Below are 17,784 nucleotides of genomic sequence, written 5' to 3'. Positions count from 1 at the left end.
TACCGTTTCTCAGAATCCCAGAAGGGCGCCTTCTCTGCAGCAGCCTTTGCCCTCTGGAACAAGGTTCCCACACTCTCCCTGCTGTTATTTACAAGTGCCACGAAGACCTGGCTCTTCACCCAGGCGAGAGAGAGAGAGAGAGAGAGAGAGAGAGAGAGAGGGAGGGAGGGAGGGAGGGAGAGAGAGAGAGACCTTTTGCTCCATTGTCCTTACCATCTTCTACCATTTCTGTGGCAATGTATTGTTGTAAACTGCCTGGAGTCACTGAGAGTGAGTTGAGTGGCCATATACACTTTCTTAAATAAATGCATTTCTTTATTTCGATTTTTGTGAGCTGGAGTTGACCTGTATATAGGCACCTGTGGTCTAGTACAGGGGTCTCCAATCCCTGGGCCACAGCTAACTCCTGGACCATCATGGCCTGTTTGGAACCAGGCTGCGCAAGCAGTGCACGAGCACACACGTGTGCAGCTCCGCTTGTGCAAATGGAGCTGTGCGCGTGAGTGCACATGCCTGTTTCTTGCATAGAACCATCTGCTCCCCCCTCACCCCCACCCCAGTCCACCAAGCTGTAAAGGTTGGTAGCCGCTGGTCTAGTGGTAAAGACACCAGGCTAGAAGCCAGGAAACAGAGAGTTCTAGTTCCACCTTAGTTATGAAAACTGGCTGGGTGACTTTGGGCCAATCGCCAGGAGATGGTGAGTTCTAGTCCCGCCTCAGGCATAAAGTCAGCTAGGTGATTTTGAGCCAGTCATTCTCAGTCCAAGCCACCTCACAGGGTTGTTGTTGTGAAGAAAATAGGAGGAAGGAGTATGTAAGCCATAGTCAAAACTGGTATGGCAAGCAAATGCATTATGTTCTTAAACCAGGCAGTTAAGGGGTCCCTGAGCACCATCCCACCCAGCCATGAAGCTTTATGCTTTGACCTTCTGGACCTGGAGAGGTTCCCTCGTCTCTCCCTCTCACTCCACTCTCCTTCCAGGATTTAGTATTTTAGTATTTATTTGATTTGTCAATCGCTTACAAGATACGAGTATAAGAATAAACACAGTTTTGAATACATGAGATAGATACTTATAAGAGAGAAAAAATAGGACAGGGATGGTAGGCACGTTGGTGCGCTTATGCACGCCCCCTACAGGCCTCTTAGGAAAGGGGTGAGGTCAATAGTAGACAGTCTAAGGTTCAAGTTTTTGGGGTTTGGGGAAACCCACAGAGTCAAGTAGAGTATTCCAGACACTGACTACTCTATTTTCTGATTTTTTTTTTTACCAATATGTAAGACAGAGCATTTATTTGTTGAGATTTGAAGTTGCCATTTGTTTGACCATTCTGATACATAGTCGAGGTCTTTTTGAAGGGTAGCAGTATTGTCTGTCGTGTTGAATAGCTTTAAATCATCAGCCAAGAGAACGCAGTTGCTCTTGATATTATCACAGAGGTCATTTGTGTAGAGTATGAAGAGAGTTGGTCCTAGAACACTCCCCTGGGGGAACACACCACTGTTGACAGGTACAGAATTTGATAGGACGCTCCCAATTTTGACCATTTGTTGCCTGTTTGACAGGAATGCTTCTATCCAGTTGTGCAGGTGTCCAGAGATACCATAAGATTTTAGTTTTAGGAGCAGTTTGTTGTGTACCACTGAATCAAAGGCTTTACAGAAGTCTATGTAGATTGTGTCTATTGTTTTGCCCTGATCGAGTTGTGTAGTCCATATGTTTTTGCAGTGTAAGATCACCTGACTTGGGGAGGTAAGCCAGTTTGGCCCATTGATAGGACCAAAAGAACCAGGAGGGGGCTCATTAGCAGTGAAATGAGGTGGACCTCCACAGCTGCTGTAGAATAGAGCTGGAAGGGACATTAACGGTCGTCTAGTCCAGCCCCCTGCTTAGGCAGGAGAACCCTCCTATACCATTTCAGACAAGTGACTGTCCAACCTCTTCTTAATAAACCTCCCGTGATGGAGCACCCACGATTTCTGGAGCAAGCCGTTCCAATGGTTAATTGTTCTCACTGTGATGAAGTTTCTCCTTAATTCCAGGTTGCTTCTCTCTTTGGTTAGTTTCCAACCATTGTTTCTTGTCCTGCCCTCCGGTGCTTTGGATGCGCCTAGTGGTCTACAATGACCCATTGGGGAGGCTCGCACGAACGCGATACTCCTTCTTATTGGAGAAGGTCCACAAGATATGCGATGTGTATCAAAAACCGCTGCGGCCGCCGTCCTGACTTTTTTGACCGTACCCTTGGTAGCTTATCGCAGCTGCAGCGGTTTCTAGGAGAAGCCGAAGCTGGAGAGCGGCTGCTATCGAGGCCAGCGGGCGAGTTTGCTACCGAGTCGCGCTCGGATTGAGCCTCGAGTTCTTCCCCTGGATCTGAGGAGCGAATCCAGCCAGTCAGTCTGCCAACCAGCCAGCCAGCCGCCCGCCCTACCTGGCTCCCTCTCTCGGGGCTCCGGAGTGGGCAGGAAGGGAGGGCCCGAGGGAGGGGAGGTGGGCTGGGAGTCCCCGGCTCCATATAAGGGCGAGGGCTGGGACGTCGAGGGGAGAGGGACTTGCGCCTGCGACGCCTGACTTTGGCCCGGCGCGCTCGACCAGAGGCGGAGAGACCGACCGCTCCATTTGCGCACAGACGCGCCAGGTACAAGCCGTTTTGGCGGGGGCAAAAGTCCCTGTCTCTTTCCCTCCCTCCCTCCCTCTTCCCACTCCACTTTCTTTTCTTCCTCCTTCTCCACCTCGCTTCCTCTGATGCTTACAGGCAGGTTAGCGCCCGGGGAGGGGGCGGGGATGATGGGGGAATGCAGTCCCAGGAATCGGGAGGAAGAGAAAAAGTAGAGCGCCCCAGATTTGGGCAGTGGCTAGAAGGGGGTTGCGTCCGCTGATGCTCCCCGCTTTGAAAGGGGAGAAGGACATCCCCTCCAGGAGATGCTTAGCCGTCTTTTAGGTCTGCATCTTTCTATCTACTCCCGAATCTGAAAGGAGAGCAATGTTATTTACCTGGCAAGAAAAATCTAAGGATGTCTAATACCCGTTGCACCGTTTTCCGCAGACACATTTTATTAAATGGCAACAAACTTTTAGGAGCTGCCCCTCACAGAGGCACCTGATGAAGTGAGCAAGGAGCTGGTGCCTTTTAATAAAATAAACTCCTGACTTTCCATTGCAATTTTCCGATTTGGACCCTCCAAAGTCGAAATCTCTCTTCCTTCTGGAGCTTTGAAAGTGTCGTCTCTTGGCTGGAGTCAAGCGTGCCTTCCAAAAATGCTTTTTCTGCTATATGCCAAGCTCGGTTACTGAGACTTTTGAGATAACCTTGTGTGAACTCAAGCAATTTGGATCATTTCAGGAAGAGTGCATTGAGTGATCCTCCTTCCAGAAAATGGGTTAATTCTGAAAGCAGGTGAAGGGCAGTGTGTGAACACAGCCCTGGGGTTTGATGAAGTGGAACTGGCTTAAATGGGCACAGCAGGTGATTAAAATGCAGAATAGGCAAGAAAGAATGCAATGCTACTTGCTAGTACAATATTGGAAAAAGGCATTCCTAAAATGAGGGGTCTTTGGTGCTCTCTGAGCTTGGCTGTTTTTTTTACAGACGTTTCATTACCTCAACTTGGTAGTCAGTGGGTGTTATTACCTAGTTTGGGTAATGAAACATCTGCAAGAAAACAGCCAAGCTCAGAGAGCACCAATGGCCCCTCATTTCAACCGTGAGCTACAAATATTCTCCTTTATTAAATAAAAATGCCCCGTGTATTTCTTTAAGACTCAGGAGAACTGAAATAAAAAAATGGATAAATCGATCATTCCACCCATCAGCCCTAAATGATGATGTCTTTGATTTTTAATCCTCTTTCTGCCAGAGGATGCTCATCAAGACCTAAAAGAAGGTTGGGAAAATCATTTTGGAAAGAATATGCTTACCTTTCTCCCAAGGTGACAGAAGTGGCATGCAAAGTAATTTAGAAGGGCATTTCCCCATTTTACAAACAATTTTTCCAATGCTATTCTAAAACTTCAGAATTGTTTTTTAAAATCCATATTAGGTAAGTATTCAAGTAGAGGTGGACTCTGAGTACTTAGACAGAGTGACATGTATTCAATTTAAAATGTGCAGCTGATGTTTGCGTTTGAGTGGCTGGTCAGGCATAGATTTCCTTTATCCGGTGTATCTGGGTGGGGCAGCAACAGACCTTTTGACTAGAAAGCCACCAACGCAGCTTTTAACAACTCTATAGGCCTTCCAGAGGGACCTGGGAGGTCTCTAGCAGATCAGGAATGTCTTCTGGGATCCTTGCATACTCCTGCTGCCCCTGTCAAAATGCTTCTGAAATGAAACAAAAGAAAGAAACGAATCCCTTCTGAACTTGAACATACCTCTGAAGCTAGAGATCTTACAGTTCACACTGCTGGGCGGGGCAGATAAGGCAGATGTGCATAAAAGCAAACCTTTGGTTGCCTTGGACTTTGCTAAAACAGCTCAGGGAGCAAAGTTAATCAAAGTGAAACTTGAAGCTCGGTGGGACGGCCCCTGCATCCCGGAAAACCAAGTGAAAGGTGCACGGGAAAGGCAGAGGAAATTCCTTCCTTGGCTTTTGACCTTTGGCTCCTTCCTCCGGAGTTGGTGGCCACCACCGCTGCCTCTGGTTTGGGAAATGGTGACCCTACTGCATTGCTGCAGGCTGAGATCATCCAAGAGGTCTTCATTCCTTATGAGGGGAAGGTTTGGGGAAGTTGGAAGGGCAGGAGAAGTTTCCCTTGCAAAGGGGTGGAGATGGTGCCTATCGGGCACATGGCTTCTGAAACGGGGGATATAGGACTTCAAGCCCAGATTTTCTTCTGTAGGAACTCCTTTTCCCCCAAGCGGGTTTATTTGGGCATTCTAGGTTTGTAGTTTTCTGCTTTTTGATTAGTTCACTTGCACAAGAGAAAAACACCCAGGGAAGAAGCCAAGTAGGTGTAGTGTTAGTGTCCAGTTCTCTGGGAAGAGAAAGTGAAAGCCATTCAGACTGGCTGGGTTCCCACAGTTTGTAAGACCAAGTGAAAATAGGATTGGATAATCTGGGGGTCAGTGTATTGTGAGACCCTCTGGCCTTATCTTAGCATGTTGGGTGAGCCAGACTATCTTTGTACATAGAGCAGATAAATGAGCTGGACAACTGCAAGGCACCCCTCAATCACAGTCCCGGCATAATTGAAGGAATCTTCATGGTATCCTAGGATTCTTCTCATGCCCACTTAGCACAGGATCAGAGTTGGGGCCTGTCTACTCAGCACTGTGGGGCAATAGAAACAGAGCATCCAGCACCTAAACCTTACCCCATCTCTGTCTTTAAGCTTACCCTGAAATAATCCACTGCAGAATGACTGCTCGGCTAAGCTTTGAACCAGCCAAAGTGGAAAAATGACACTTGTCAAGTGCAGCAAGGAAAGGCGTGGCTGTGGCTGTTGGCTATGTGCTCTTTTGCTATAGACAGTAGATGTGTTGAAGACAAGGTTGAGCAGCCATTTTCTTCAGAAAGGTCAGTGGGCTACTTGTAAGACATATGGTGACCCTTAATCAAATCTATTTTGCAACTTTGTGGGTGAGGGTAAAGTGAGAAGCGGAAGGAGCCCAAGAGCCATGGAATTAATTTGCTGTGACATACCAGCTTCTGAGTCTCCACCAAAACATTCTGATGTGGGATGGTTATCCTCTTCCCCTCCCAGTTCAAGTGAGCTCTTTCAGATCGAGAGTTCAAACTTTTTGTTTGCTTTTCTCCATTCTGGATGGCTGTATAAACAGGACAATGTCCCGAATGTAATCTTCCCTTCTGAGAGCTGGTTAGGAAGCCTGTGCTCAAGAGACATGATGGGCTAGCAATGGACATGACAATATAACAGAAATGATTTAGGCCAGATTTGGAATTTTATAGGTAAAACACTTGCCAAAAACTTACCCTTGTCAAGATGCTGGAAAGGCAGAACAAGAGACTCCAAGAGGGACTTGTAGCGTATATGAATAGAAGCAAAGGTATTCTTGACCTCAAAATCCTGGTGACTCCCTGAACTGTTGGAAAACTCCCAGCCAGACCAAGAGGATGGATCAAGTGGAGAGTTAGTCTTCAGTTGTGGCACAGCAGCAAGAGACCAAGGATTGACACACTTAAGTTTCATGGGTCCTTATCTTTTTATTCCCAAGAGAGGGCAAGTAGTCTGGGGAGATTCTTGCATTATATAGGTAGATATAATAAACTTGAACCCTTCATATATGGATCTGATTGCTTGCACCTGATAGGGATACCTTCATGTAGTTTTGATGGCTGTAACACACAAGGGATGGGCTAGCCCTACCTTCCAGGTAGTTGGTTCCCCTATTGTCCTGGAATTTCTAATCCAGGTGGAAACCATGGGTAGAGGAAAGAGGAAATGGCCTTGTGGGACAGGAGGAAAAAAGGCTATCAAGACATTGTCCAGATAAAAGGAACTTGAGTTGGAACAGGAATGTAACCTGAGGAAGCATCTCACACAAGACCCTTCCTAGGGAGGGACGGGAAAACATATTCAGACAGAAAGGTTCTGTTCCTATAGTTCTACAATATATATATATTTGACCTGCATGATACTGACTTCCCGGTCTAATCTGTCTTGAAGGATTTACCTCAGGCTGCATGTGATTATAGTTAGTAAAATTTCTTAGGAGAGTGTTCACCCTCCACTTCCTGATGATCCAGTTTAGGAAATATACTTGCAAAAGAATCAATGTTTCTCCCAGTGCTTTCCAGTTCACCTGTGGACAATTGATATCTTTCCAAGGGGTTCCATTCTTAGCAGACTGGGCTAAGTAGAAGTCATGCTATGTGATTCCAGATGTATTTGTCTCCTCTATCCAGAACACCTGTGATTCAGTAACTCAGAAAACACCATGAAAAACTGGATTCTCCTGTGCACCTTGCTGTTGATGGGTGAGACTCTTCCTGCTCGGGTACATCGTACACGGAGGGAACTAGCACCTGGATTGCATGAACAGGGGATACGGGATGCAGAAGGCTCATACTGTGGTCGGCAGGATGCTTGTTGTCATGGGAGGGATGACGCCTGCACCGTCCTCTACTTCGACACCCTTTGCTACTGTGACCTCTTCTGCAACCGAACCATCTCTGACTGTTGCCCTGATTTTTGGGAATACTGTTTGGGCATTGACCCACCATATCCAGTGCAGAAAGGTAAGTTGTGGATTTGAAGTTACACCTGATTTGAAGGTACTGCAGGAATTTCCTGCTGAATCAGAATAAGGGCTGAATCAAGTCCAACTGATGGATGGATGCCCTAAGCCCAGTCCTTGGCCCTTCCACGGGTTAACCGACAAGATTCATTTAGGGCTGAAAACAGTGAACCTGTTTGAAACAGGACTGGAAAAAAAGGAGGGGGGGTCCCTTTCCCTTGATATCCTAAGCACACCCTTAATCTAGTGGTGGATGCCGGGCTGATCAGAATGGAAAGAAGGTCTGTGAATCTTACAGTCTTACACCTTCTCTTACCACCAGTCTTACACTGGGCTGACACTTGCCATTATTATTATTATTTGTTTGTTTATACTTGCAATTCAATAAAGGAGAATATTTGTAGCTCTGGATTGAACTGTGGGGCCAATGGTGTTCTCTGAGCTTGGTTGTTTTCTTGCAAATGTTTCATTACCCAACTAGGTAATATAATCAGTGCTGGAAGGGAGTGTTTACATATAACAGAGTTGCTCTCTCAGGATTGGTGGGAATGTGGTTTTCTTCTTGGTTGTGTCTATCAAGAAGAAACTAGGAAAGCACCAAGAATTTCACCTTTGCAATTCAGTATACTTTTTGCCCTATGTGTGTGCGTGCTTTTTTAAAAGAAGTTTTATTTTAGATTTTTTTCTTTTTGCCTTTTTCTTTTCTTTTCTTTTTCTTTTTTTAAGGATTCATGGTGCTCTTTTCTGCAACAGTAGTACAGTAATACAGCTTTGTATTTATTTATTATTTCAATTTTTAAGGCTGTAGACTTGTGAACAACTCTGGTAGCTCACTAAGGATTAAAAATAAATAATACATCTATTAAAAGACAATGAGAGAAACTGACATGTTGTGGACGGGAGGGGCATCACAACTATTATTTAATTGATATACAATATTACAAACTAGTGACTCATTTTCATTTAAGAAGTGTTAAGCATTAGGAATTTAAACCTTCATAAATTAGTTCAAAAATTGAGCAGTGAGAATGTATAGCTGCATTGTTGCTTGCTAAACCCATATGGGTTTCCACCCACCCACATTTCAGAGGTCATCCCTGGGTTTATGAGGCAGCCTTTCAAACAACCACAATCTGTCCCATCGTGTATACAAGTCACTTCTGTAGCAACCTCATCTGCTTCCTTGGGCCCCCAATAAGGAAAATCTGATTTTCTTGCTTTGGTACAATAGTTTTCTTTCTTCTGGACTCCTGACTGAGAGGCTGGAAGAGGTGCTCCCAGCCATCTGCCTTTAGCCAAACCCAGAATATTAACCCAAGTGCTGCTTTAAGCCTCCTTCTGGATTGTTTTTATGGTGTTGGGATTTAGAAAAGGAGGAAGAGGTAGGGAAAAAAAAACAGAATTATATACAGTTCGCCCTCAACTTGCAATCATTCCTTAAGTGACCATTCAAAAGCTACAACGTCACTAAAAAAAAAAAGAGCATTTTTACACTTTTGCAGTATCCTCCTAGTCACATGGTAAAAATTTGGACACTTGGCAACTGGCATGTATTAATGATGGTTGCTGTGTCCTGGGATCCCGTGTTCACCTTTTGTGACCTTCTGATAAGCAAAGTCAATGGAGAAGCCAGATTCATTTAACAGCCTTGTTACTAGCTTAAGAGCTGCAGTGATTCACTTAACAACTGTGGCAAAACATGCTGTAAAATGGGGCAAGACTTGCTTAGCAACTGTCTTTCGTAAGAGTGGAAGTTTTAGGCTCAGTTGTGGTCGTAAGTTGAAGACTAACTGTAGTCTACATTCTGTATTCTCCCATATCTTAATGCGATAAGCAATAATTGGACTGTAGTTGGCGGGTGCTGCCCTTTTGGTTGGATCTTTCATTATCAGGTAGGTTTTGCCAGGTGTTAACCAATCTTCAATTTCACTGCTTTGCAGTATCTTGTCAAACTGTTTGACAATGAGCGTGAGGTGTACAATCAGACATTTCAATCAAAAGCCATGCAGTTCATCTTTACCTGGCTCTGACCAATTCTTGTTCTTCCTTGCTCTTTTCTCCACCGCTTCTGCTGTTATTGCAAATTCTTTCATTTCAGCTTCTTTTCTGTTTTATCCATCTCTTTTTACCCAAGCTGCATTCTTGTTGTATTTCTTTGGGTTGTCCTGTAGATCGGCCCAGAACGGCATGGTTTCTGCTTCGTTAGGTGTTGACTCATTCATTGCATTCTCTATTGATGCATTGGTGCAAAGTTTTCTGCTTCAACTGAAATGGAAAATTCTGCCTGTAAGAAAGAAGCAAGTGCTGCCTTTGCAAGGAAGCTGAAGAAACAGCGGACAACCTAATTAGCCACTGCAGAAAAATAGCACAGATTGACTACAAACAACTGGATGACAAAGTAGCAACAATGGTGTATTGGAAGATCTGCAAGAAATACTTGCCTGCAAGCAAGAACTGGCGGGGCCACAAGTTACTGTACATAAAATAATAGAAAATAAAGAAATTAAACTTCTGTAGGGCTTTAGCAATAGCACGTATATACTGCTTCACAGTGCTTTACAGCCCTCTCTAAGTAGTTTACAGAGTCAGCATGTTGCCCCCAACAATCTGGGTCCTCATTTTACCAACCTGGGAAGATGGAAGGCTGAGTCAACCATGAGCCAGTGAGAATCAAACTTCTGGCAGTTGGCAGAATTAGCCTGTACTACTGCATTCTAACCACTGCACCACCATGGCTCCTTTAGAATTCAAACAGACAAGCACCTGCCACATAACACTCCAGACTTAACAGTTATTGATAAGACAAGAAGTCTGGATAATGGACTTTGCAAGAAACTGGAGACAGCAGAATAGAAGAGAAAGAATAGAGAAAATAAAAAAATATATAAAAATCTGCCAATAGTAGAATGATCATGGCAAAAGAAAACAAAGGTAATACCAATAGCAACAGGTGTCTTGGGTGAACTCCTAAAACAACTGGAACATCACTAGAAGTTGTTCTAAAAGGTCATTTTTCAAGAGGCAGCTGGACTTTTTCCTTGAAGATGTTTTGCTTCTCATCCAAAACTGATGAAGCTTCTTGGGTGAGAACCAAAATGTCTTCAAGAAAAAACAAAGTTCAGGAGTCTCTTGAAAAAGTACCCTTGAGACAACCATGATCTGGATGACTTAGAATCTCCATAGAGAATCTCTAGAAATCCATCAACACTGAGAAAATCACCATTGGTCAATTGCGAAAGGCAATATTACTTAGAACAGCCTATCACTGTTCCCTTTAACACCATCAAACGATAACATCTGTCTAACCCAGGTCTTTGGGAAGCACTCAATAGGTGGATAAAAAAGTGTAACCCAACCTAAACATCTGACCAACTATGTGGCAAACCATAATAAGTTATTAGGCAAGGAAATCCTGCAGGTAAGGAAATGCCTGTCTAGTCTGCACTGCCTCTTCTAAGAGCTGTAGTAAAATATTTCCCCAAAGTTAGGAATTTTAAAATTAAATTGGATTTAAACATTCTCTGATTGAAAGATGTCCTTTTCGATGAGCCGAAGGCTCAACACAACCCTTTACCTTTTCAAGACCTGAAGTTTAACCTTCAAAATCTTTTCTGGGCAGAAGTCTTGGATTAAAATCAAACTTTGGCCTCCTTGGATCCATTTCCACCTAACCTTGTTGAATAATGGTGGGGGTTTAAATACAGTTTTATTTTTACAAGCTTCCACTGTGCTTTGGAGAGGTTAAAAGCCAGGCATTTGTCTAATCCATGTATATTTATAAGGAAGTGGGGTCCTGAAACTATAAGTAATTGTTCAGATGAAAAAGGGAGTGGGAGAGAACCACTCCAGGGTGCATATTTGTGAATGCATTGTGTTCTCTTGCACGTGTAAAAACACAACAATCCTTTAACTGCCTGCAAATAGAACAACAAAACATGGCCATGGATGGTGTTACTGTGTTTGTAGCATCTGATTTATTGAAAAAATATACAAGCAAAGTACAGTGTAATAATGTTATTCACTGCCCAGAATCACTTTCCATGAGACGGTGGCCATATAAATTTGATTAATCAACTAAATAGTGCAGTAAAAGTAATTGCACCTTTCTTTTTGCATTCCTCAAAACAGCAAGTGGAGCGCAGTCTTGTCAACCTCAGCTCTCTCTTCCTTCTTCTCTCTCTCCTGTACCATATTCTTAAAAATTCAAACTTCATGGGGTTGTAATTCTAAAAGTTTGGGTGCTGCTTTATCTCAACTTTCACCTCTTCTGCAAGCTTTCCCAATCTGAATTTTCCAATCCAGATGTGGGGGATTGCAACCTCTGGAATGTCCAGGGCCTGTTGCTGGGAATCCTGGAAGTGATAGCCCAAAGAGGGTCTGGAGGCTACCACCTGTGCAAATACTGTTCTAAGGAATAGAGCATTCCAGGTGCAGGAGGAGAAAGCCTCCAACTTCGACTTCCCCCAAGTGAAAGGTCATGTCATAAGCCAAATTTTTTGCAAGCCATTGTATCCTAGGCATTCAGGACAAACTGTGGCGGCCTCACTTGCATTGTGATGCCGTTGCAAAAGTCATCTGGATGATGTAATTGGCCTTGCAGCTGATGTCAACAACATAATTCATGCCATTTGTGCCATTACATGTTCCATGTGATGCCATGGACTTTCCCTCTTTGGACGTACCCATGATTTTGGATAAGAACAGAACAAGGTCTTTGCTGCTACTTCAAAAATTTAATCTAAATCAGAGCGTCCAGCTGTGACAACTTTAAGACTTGTGGACTTCAACTCCCAGAATACCCTAGCTGGCTGGGGGATTCTGGGACTTGAAGTCCACAAGTCTTAAAGTTGCCAAGGTTGGACAGTCTTGGTCTAAATGCTGAGCCATCTTAAAATATATAGAGCTCTGTAGAATAACCCTCTTCGTTCTGGCATCTTTTTCCACCCCAGGCTGCATTCGCAATGGTGTCAAGTTCCATGCTGGAGCAACTTACCATGATAACTGCAACCTCTGGTAAGTCTTGGGTTTTGGGATCTCAGTCTGTTTCTTCTCTCAGTTTTGCTCTGTCAGACAGGATGCTGCCTGTGTTGTGAATACAAACTGGTTGCCAAGTGCTGAATTTTTATCAGTAATTGCAGGGACACGATGATGATTGTAAGCATTAGGACTGGTTGTAAGTCACTCTTTCCAATGCTATTGTAATTTTGGATGGTTGTTAAACTAATGTTACTAAGTCAAGGACTGTCTGTATTCCCACAAGAGCCAGAAAAAGAATCCCACAATACACTAGGAGAAATTCTTCAGCAGTTCCTTGGAAAAATAGAAAGAGACTCCTTATTGTTAAAAGTTCTAACACTCTGGATCAGGGAAAGCTATGGGGGTGATTGAGGTTCCCCAGGTTGCTGGCTGGTCAGAGAAAGTGCCAAAATGGTTAGAAAGTCAGCATTTAAACCAGAGGTGTCCAAACTTGGCAACTTTAAAACTTGTGGACTTCTACTCCCAGAATTCCGCAGCCAGTATAGAATTCTGGGAGCTGAAGTCCACACGTCTTAAAGTCGCCAAGGTTGGGCACCTCTGATTTAAATATTCCCATTTTAATTGTTTAAATTAAATGTTTAAATGATTTAAATATTCCCTCCTATCATGCCTCAGAGTTATGCAATACTGAATGCTCTGGGAAATTTAACATGGTAGCTTCCCACCTGCCAGTGAAATAGGGGGTTGAGGAGTTGCAACAAACCCCGTTTGTCTTACGAAGACTTTTCTCAACACATCTGTTCAGGGAAACCACATTCTAACCTTGGGCTTGTTGTGGGTTAATGAGTCAATGTGCAGTCCAAAGCAGCCTTTTCTAATATGAATCCCTTCTAGAGGTATTGGACTACAACACCCACTCAGCGACTCTGCTGGCTGAAGAATAGTGGGAGCTGTAACTCAGTGCACTTGGACAGTACTGTGTGTAGAAGGGCCAGTCCCCCCTAAATCAATGTGATGCCCATAAGTTTGAAGAGCTGCAAAATTTCCGATATCTACAGAATAGATCTGGAAGTTGCCCTCTGAGAATTCCCTGCCAATGCTTAAGAGTTGGGATTCTAGGGATTGTAGTTCCACAGTATTAAAAAAGACAAAATGAAAGCAAGGCACATCTCCTCATCTTCTTTTCCATTCTTTCCATTCTCCTGTTTCTCCATCTCTCACCCCACCCTTGTTCCCACTGCCTTCTCCCTCCAAAACGAGCTCAGAAGTCCTATAAAAGGAATGAAGGCCAAGAGGCCAAGGGCTGCCTTAAAGGGGTAGGGTGGGGCACTCTTCCAGCTAGGGCTTGTGGGCCTGTTTATGGTTGGGGGCAAAGGGGAGAAACTTTGGAACGGAGAGGAATTTGAATTATGTGCATTTGCAAGTGCCTGGGGCTCCTGACTACTTTGAGCTATACAGATAGACTGAACAGAACTGGGCATGTCAGACTTGAAACTGGAGTTTCCCCTGCCATCCTTCTTATTCCCACCCACTGCCTTCATACAACTTGCTCAATACAGTTTATTTTATTTGTTTGTTTATTTATTTAATTTGTCAATCGCTTACAAGATAATAGGTCTAAGTATAAACATAGTTATGAATACATGAAATGGATACATATAAGAAAATAAAAGGAAACAATAGACAGGGACAGTAGGCATGTTGGTGCGTTTATGCACGCCCCCTACAGACCTCTTAGGAAAGGGGTGAGGTCAATAGTAGATAGTCTAAGGTTAAAGTTTTTGGGGTTTGGGGAAGAAACCAGAGTCAGGTAGAGTATTCCAAACATTGAACACTCTGTTGCTGAAGTTGTATTTCCTGCAATCAAGTTTGGTGCGGTTTACCTTGAGTTTGTATCTGTTGTGTGCTCTTGTATTGTTATGGTTGAAGCTGAAGTATTCATTGACAGGTAGGACATTGCAATGTATGAATGATTTTATATACTACTTCTGGGTTTAGCCAAGATACTGAAGTCAACCCTAAGCTAAGGAACAGCCTGGGTTCACACCACCACTCAGCTGTATTAAAAAAAAAAAATCCAAGTGAAAACTAACTAGGTTTCAGAAATTGAATCACAGCTAGATTGTTCACTGCCCCAGTTCAGAGGGTTGTGTGAATACAGCCACAGGCTAAATGGATGAAATGGAAACAACAATCATATTTTCTGAACAATCACTTCAGAAAAGGTGGGATTATTCTCCCAAAATGACGGGAGAGAATTTCCTGTCTAATGAATCTGAGCTTGTTCTTAGAAGCAGGTATCGAATCAGGAGAGTTCTAATCTGAAAACCAGAAGTGTAGCCACCAACTGGCCAAGCTGGGCCTCTCTTGACCTCAGAAGCACCTTCAGAAAGTCTGATTTCCAGCTGGCCTTTTCTTGAAGGACTTCCCACCTTGGGATGCTTCCAGAAACCGGCCTCTCTCAGCACCATCACTCAGAAACCTATGAGCTGCTTTTGCTAACCCAGTCCATAAAAGGAGAAATGTTTGCTGTCCCGGGAGGGTTGCGGGGAGGGAAGAAGGGGGGTGGGAGGGTGGGTTGGATTTTTGGACCAAATAAAAATGCCAAGCATTGCATGAAGGGTAACTAATACTGCTTGTAGCTCTCAGTCAAAGAGGCAAAAGGTTCTTAATCGGTGTTTCTTAATCTTCTATGAAAGGGAGGGTTGTATTGCACTCAGCCAAGGTGGCTGCTTAAATGCAGCTCCAACCCCCAGATGCAGCCTGCACAGCTGTCATCCCCAACCTGGGCCCTGCCAGATGTGTTGGACCATGACTCCCTTTCCCAGCCAGCCAGTGGAGCCAAATTTGGACAGCGTCATTCAAAGGAAGGCAGATGTAGGGGATGATATTTATATCATGTTAGAATTTCCATGCCATTATTGTGTAAAATCCATTTCTGCACCAGTAAAGGAGAATATGTGTAGCTTGAAATGAGAGGTCCTTGATGCTTTCTGAGCCTTGTATGTTTCGTTGCAGACATTTCATTACCCAAACTAACACTGCTACCGGTAGCACTGATGATTGTTGGGTAATGAAATGTCAGTAAGAAAACAACCAACCACAGAGGCATCAAGGACCTCTCATTACTGCACAACCTGGATGGCCATTAACCTGGATGGCTTTAAAAAGGGCAGGGCTAAATTCATGGAGGCAAAGGCCCATTACAAACTTTAAAGTTTCAGTGATATTTCTGGGTTGGGGGCAGCTTTCCTCAATATTACCATCCTCAACAGGCATCTGGTTGCCAGAGGAGCAAAACTTCTAAGTAAATACCTTAGTTTCCTTCAGCAAGACTTTTCTTATCTTCTTGATAACTTCAGCTTTTGAAAACTAGTGACCAAGTGCACGTGTGTGCGTGTGTGTGTGCATGTGTGTGTGCGTGCGTGTACAGATCCCTGCAGTTTTCTTGGCAAGGTTTTGGAAGTAGTTTGCCATTGCCTTCTTCCTAGGGTGAGAGAGTGGGACAGAGGTCACCCAGCTGGCTTTCATGGCTAAGGCAGAACTACAACTCACAGTCTCCTGGTTTCTATTCTGGTGCCTTAACCACTAGACTAAACTGGCTCTCTTTTCCAGTTCTACTCCCCAGCTAATATCTTTCTCTACTAGGTTTAATTGTGTAAGTCCAAACTAAGCTTAATGAGCCTTCAAAACTAGTTCATCCATAAATATAATATGGATTTCTTGGGGAGCGAAGCTACTGTTGTCTCTAGTTGGGTTCACACAGCTGCTAAACCCACTTTGTTGTGGGATGGTTTTTTTGTGTCTTTGAGTCCATGTTGAGTCCTGACAACTACCTGGACAAATCCCTGCAGTTTTCTTGGCAAGGTTTTGGAAGTGGCTTGCCATTGCCTTCTTCCTAGGGCCAAGAGGGAGGGACTGGCCCAAGGTCACCCAGCTGGCTTTATGCCCAAGACAAGACGAGAATTCCTATTATCCCAGTTTTTAGCCTGATGCCTTAACCATTATAGCAAACTGACCCTCAGGTTCCTAATTAGGCACTCAAGTGCCTAGTTCTGAATGAATTACTAAGACTTTAAATAAATTGAAACAGGTTCCTAGCAATCTACAAAGGTTGGGGTTATGGCTAAAAATGGAAAGTTTGGTGAGAGAGGAGATATCCTGCCTCATTCAATTACAGGAGTTAGCAAGGATTTTTTCGTTGCTTCTCATGCAGAAGAATTAGCCAATTTCCAGGCTGGAGAGAAAAAGTCTAAATGCAGCTTCTTTGGGAGTGAAAAAAAATATCCAAAGTTCTCTCTTCGTTTGCACAGTTTATATTTGCAGCCTGTAGAATTTGTATGTTATTGACAGCAGACTAAACATAACTACCAGCCTTCTGTTGTGCATGCTGTATTGTTTATTATATATTGCATTTTTATGTACTCCTTGTCTGTGACCCATAATAAAGTTAAGTAAGGAGAACTAGATTTAATGAAGTGAAATTACAGGAAAGCTGTTTTTCCAGAATGTTAATAGACAGCCTTGATGGTGCAATCAGTCTGACAGTTAAAAGTTATTTCCCCCCTCCAAAAAAAATTCCACTTAGCTCCCTGGCTGCTAATATTCATTCAGACTTTTGAAGCTTCTAATCCATGTTCACTCAGTACTTTTACCAAGAGAGCTAATTTGGTCTAGCGTGAAGGCGGCAAGCTGGAAACCAGGAGACCATGAGTTCTAGTCCTGCCTTAGGCATGAAAGCTGGTAGGATAACTTTGGGCCAATCACCAAGAAGTTGTGAATTCTAGTCCCGCCTTAGGCATGAAAGCCAGTTGAGTCAGTCACTCTTTCTCAGCACAACTCGTGTCACAGGGTTGTTGTGAGCAAGATAGGAGGAGGAAAGACTGTTAGGTATGTGAACCACCCTGAGTTATTTATCAAAATAATAAAGGCGGGATACAAATAAATAGAGAATGTAACTACTGAGTTTACTCCTGCTACTAGGAGAAAGTACACCAAAGCATCACATGGGAACACCAAGCATGGTGATTTTAACTTGGCTATGATGAAAGAATTGTGAAATTGACTAGATCCCACTGTGCTGTCTAAGGTCTAATGCATATGCCCAATTAGTTGAGCTTGGTGGATCTCTAAAAATCAAGAGGGTTGAAAGACCCAGGAAGAAGGTGAATGGAAGCTTTTCAAGGATTGTTAAGGCTGCAAGTTGGGAGTCAAAACTCTTCTTGGGAGAAAGCCATGGCCAACCTATTCTGGGTGGTTGCCAAGAAAACCACCTCACTCCATTCATGATGTCACCAGGAATTGTACTTGACTTGAAGGAGACTTTGACTGGGCAACACATAAAGGAGGAGTGGGAAGGAGGGCTGCCCCATCTCCACTTCTCTCAAGAGATTATTGATGGGCAGGAAAGGACTGATGTCATTTTTCCCCTTTTTTAATAACTTACATCAAATGCACAGGAGTAAAGAAGAATGTTGCAGCTTGTGTATGTGTCCTTGTGCATGTCTGACCCAGAACATTGGCCTGAAAAGCAACAGCAGCCGCTGCAAGCAGAATACAGTCTTCCTGCTTAACACCGTTTACTTCTCCCGCTGTCAAACCTTTGCAC

General features: G+C 43.8%; 1 protein-coding gene across 2 annotated transcripts in view; it reads left to right on the top strand.

The window, feature by feature from the left end:
- Positions 1 to 2,357: 2,357 nt before the first annotated feature.
- Positions 2,358 to 17,784, top strand: part of TINAGL1 (tubulointerstitial nephritis antigen like 1) — a 36,421-nt gene continuing 20,994 nt past the window's right edge. Inside the window, exons 1-3 of one of the 2 annotated variants that reach the window (XM_026702688.2) lie at positions 2,358 to 2,639; positions 6,868 to 7,200; positions 12,149 to 12,212. In XM_026702688.2, the coding sequence (XP_026558473.2) occupies positions 6,900 to 7,200; positions 12,149 to 12,212 (365 nt within the window). In that variant the 5' untranslated portion in view covers positions 2,358 to 2,639; positions 6,868 to 6,899. Of the gene's footprint in view, positions 2,640 to 4,526; positions 4,695 to 6,867; positions 7,201 to 12,148; positions 12,213 to 17,784 lie in introns of those variants that run through there. The other variant, XM_087939556.1, reaches the window with a different exon arrangement.

Source organism: Pseudonaja textilis, chromosome 10 (assembly GCF_049901715.1).
Source record: "Pseudonaja textilis isolate UNSWEBS1 chromosome 10, rPseTex1.2, whole genome shotgun sequence".
In the NCBI taxonomy this organism is placed as follows: domain Eukaryota; kingdom Metazoa; phylum Chordata; class Lepidosauria; order Squamata; family Elapidae; genus Pseudonaja; species Pseudonaja textilis.
The sequence above is the reverse complement of the archived record's forward strand: the minus strand, read 5'-3'. Positions and strand labels throughout refer to the sequence as shown.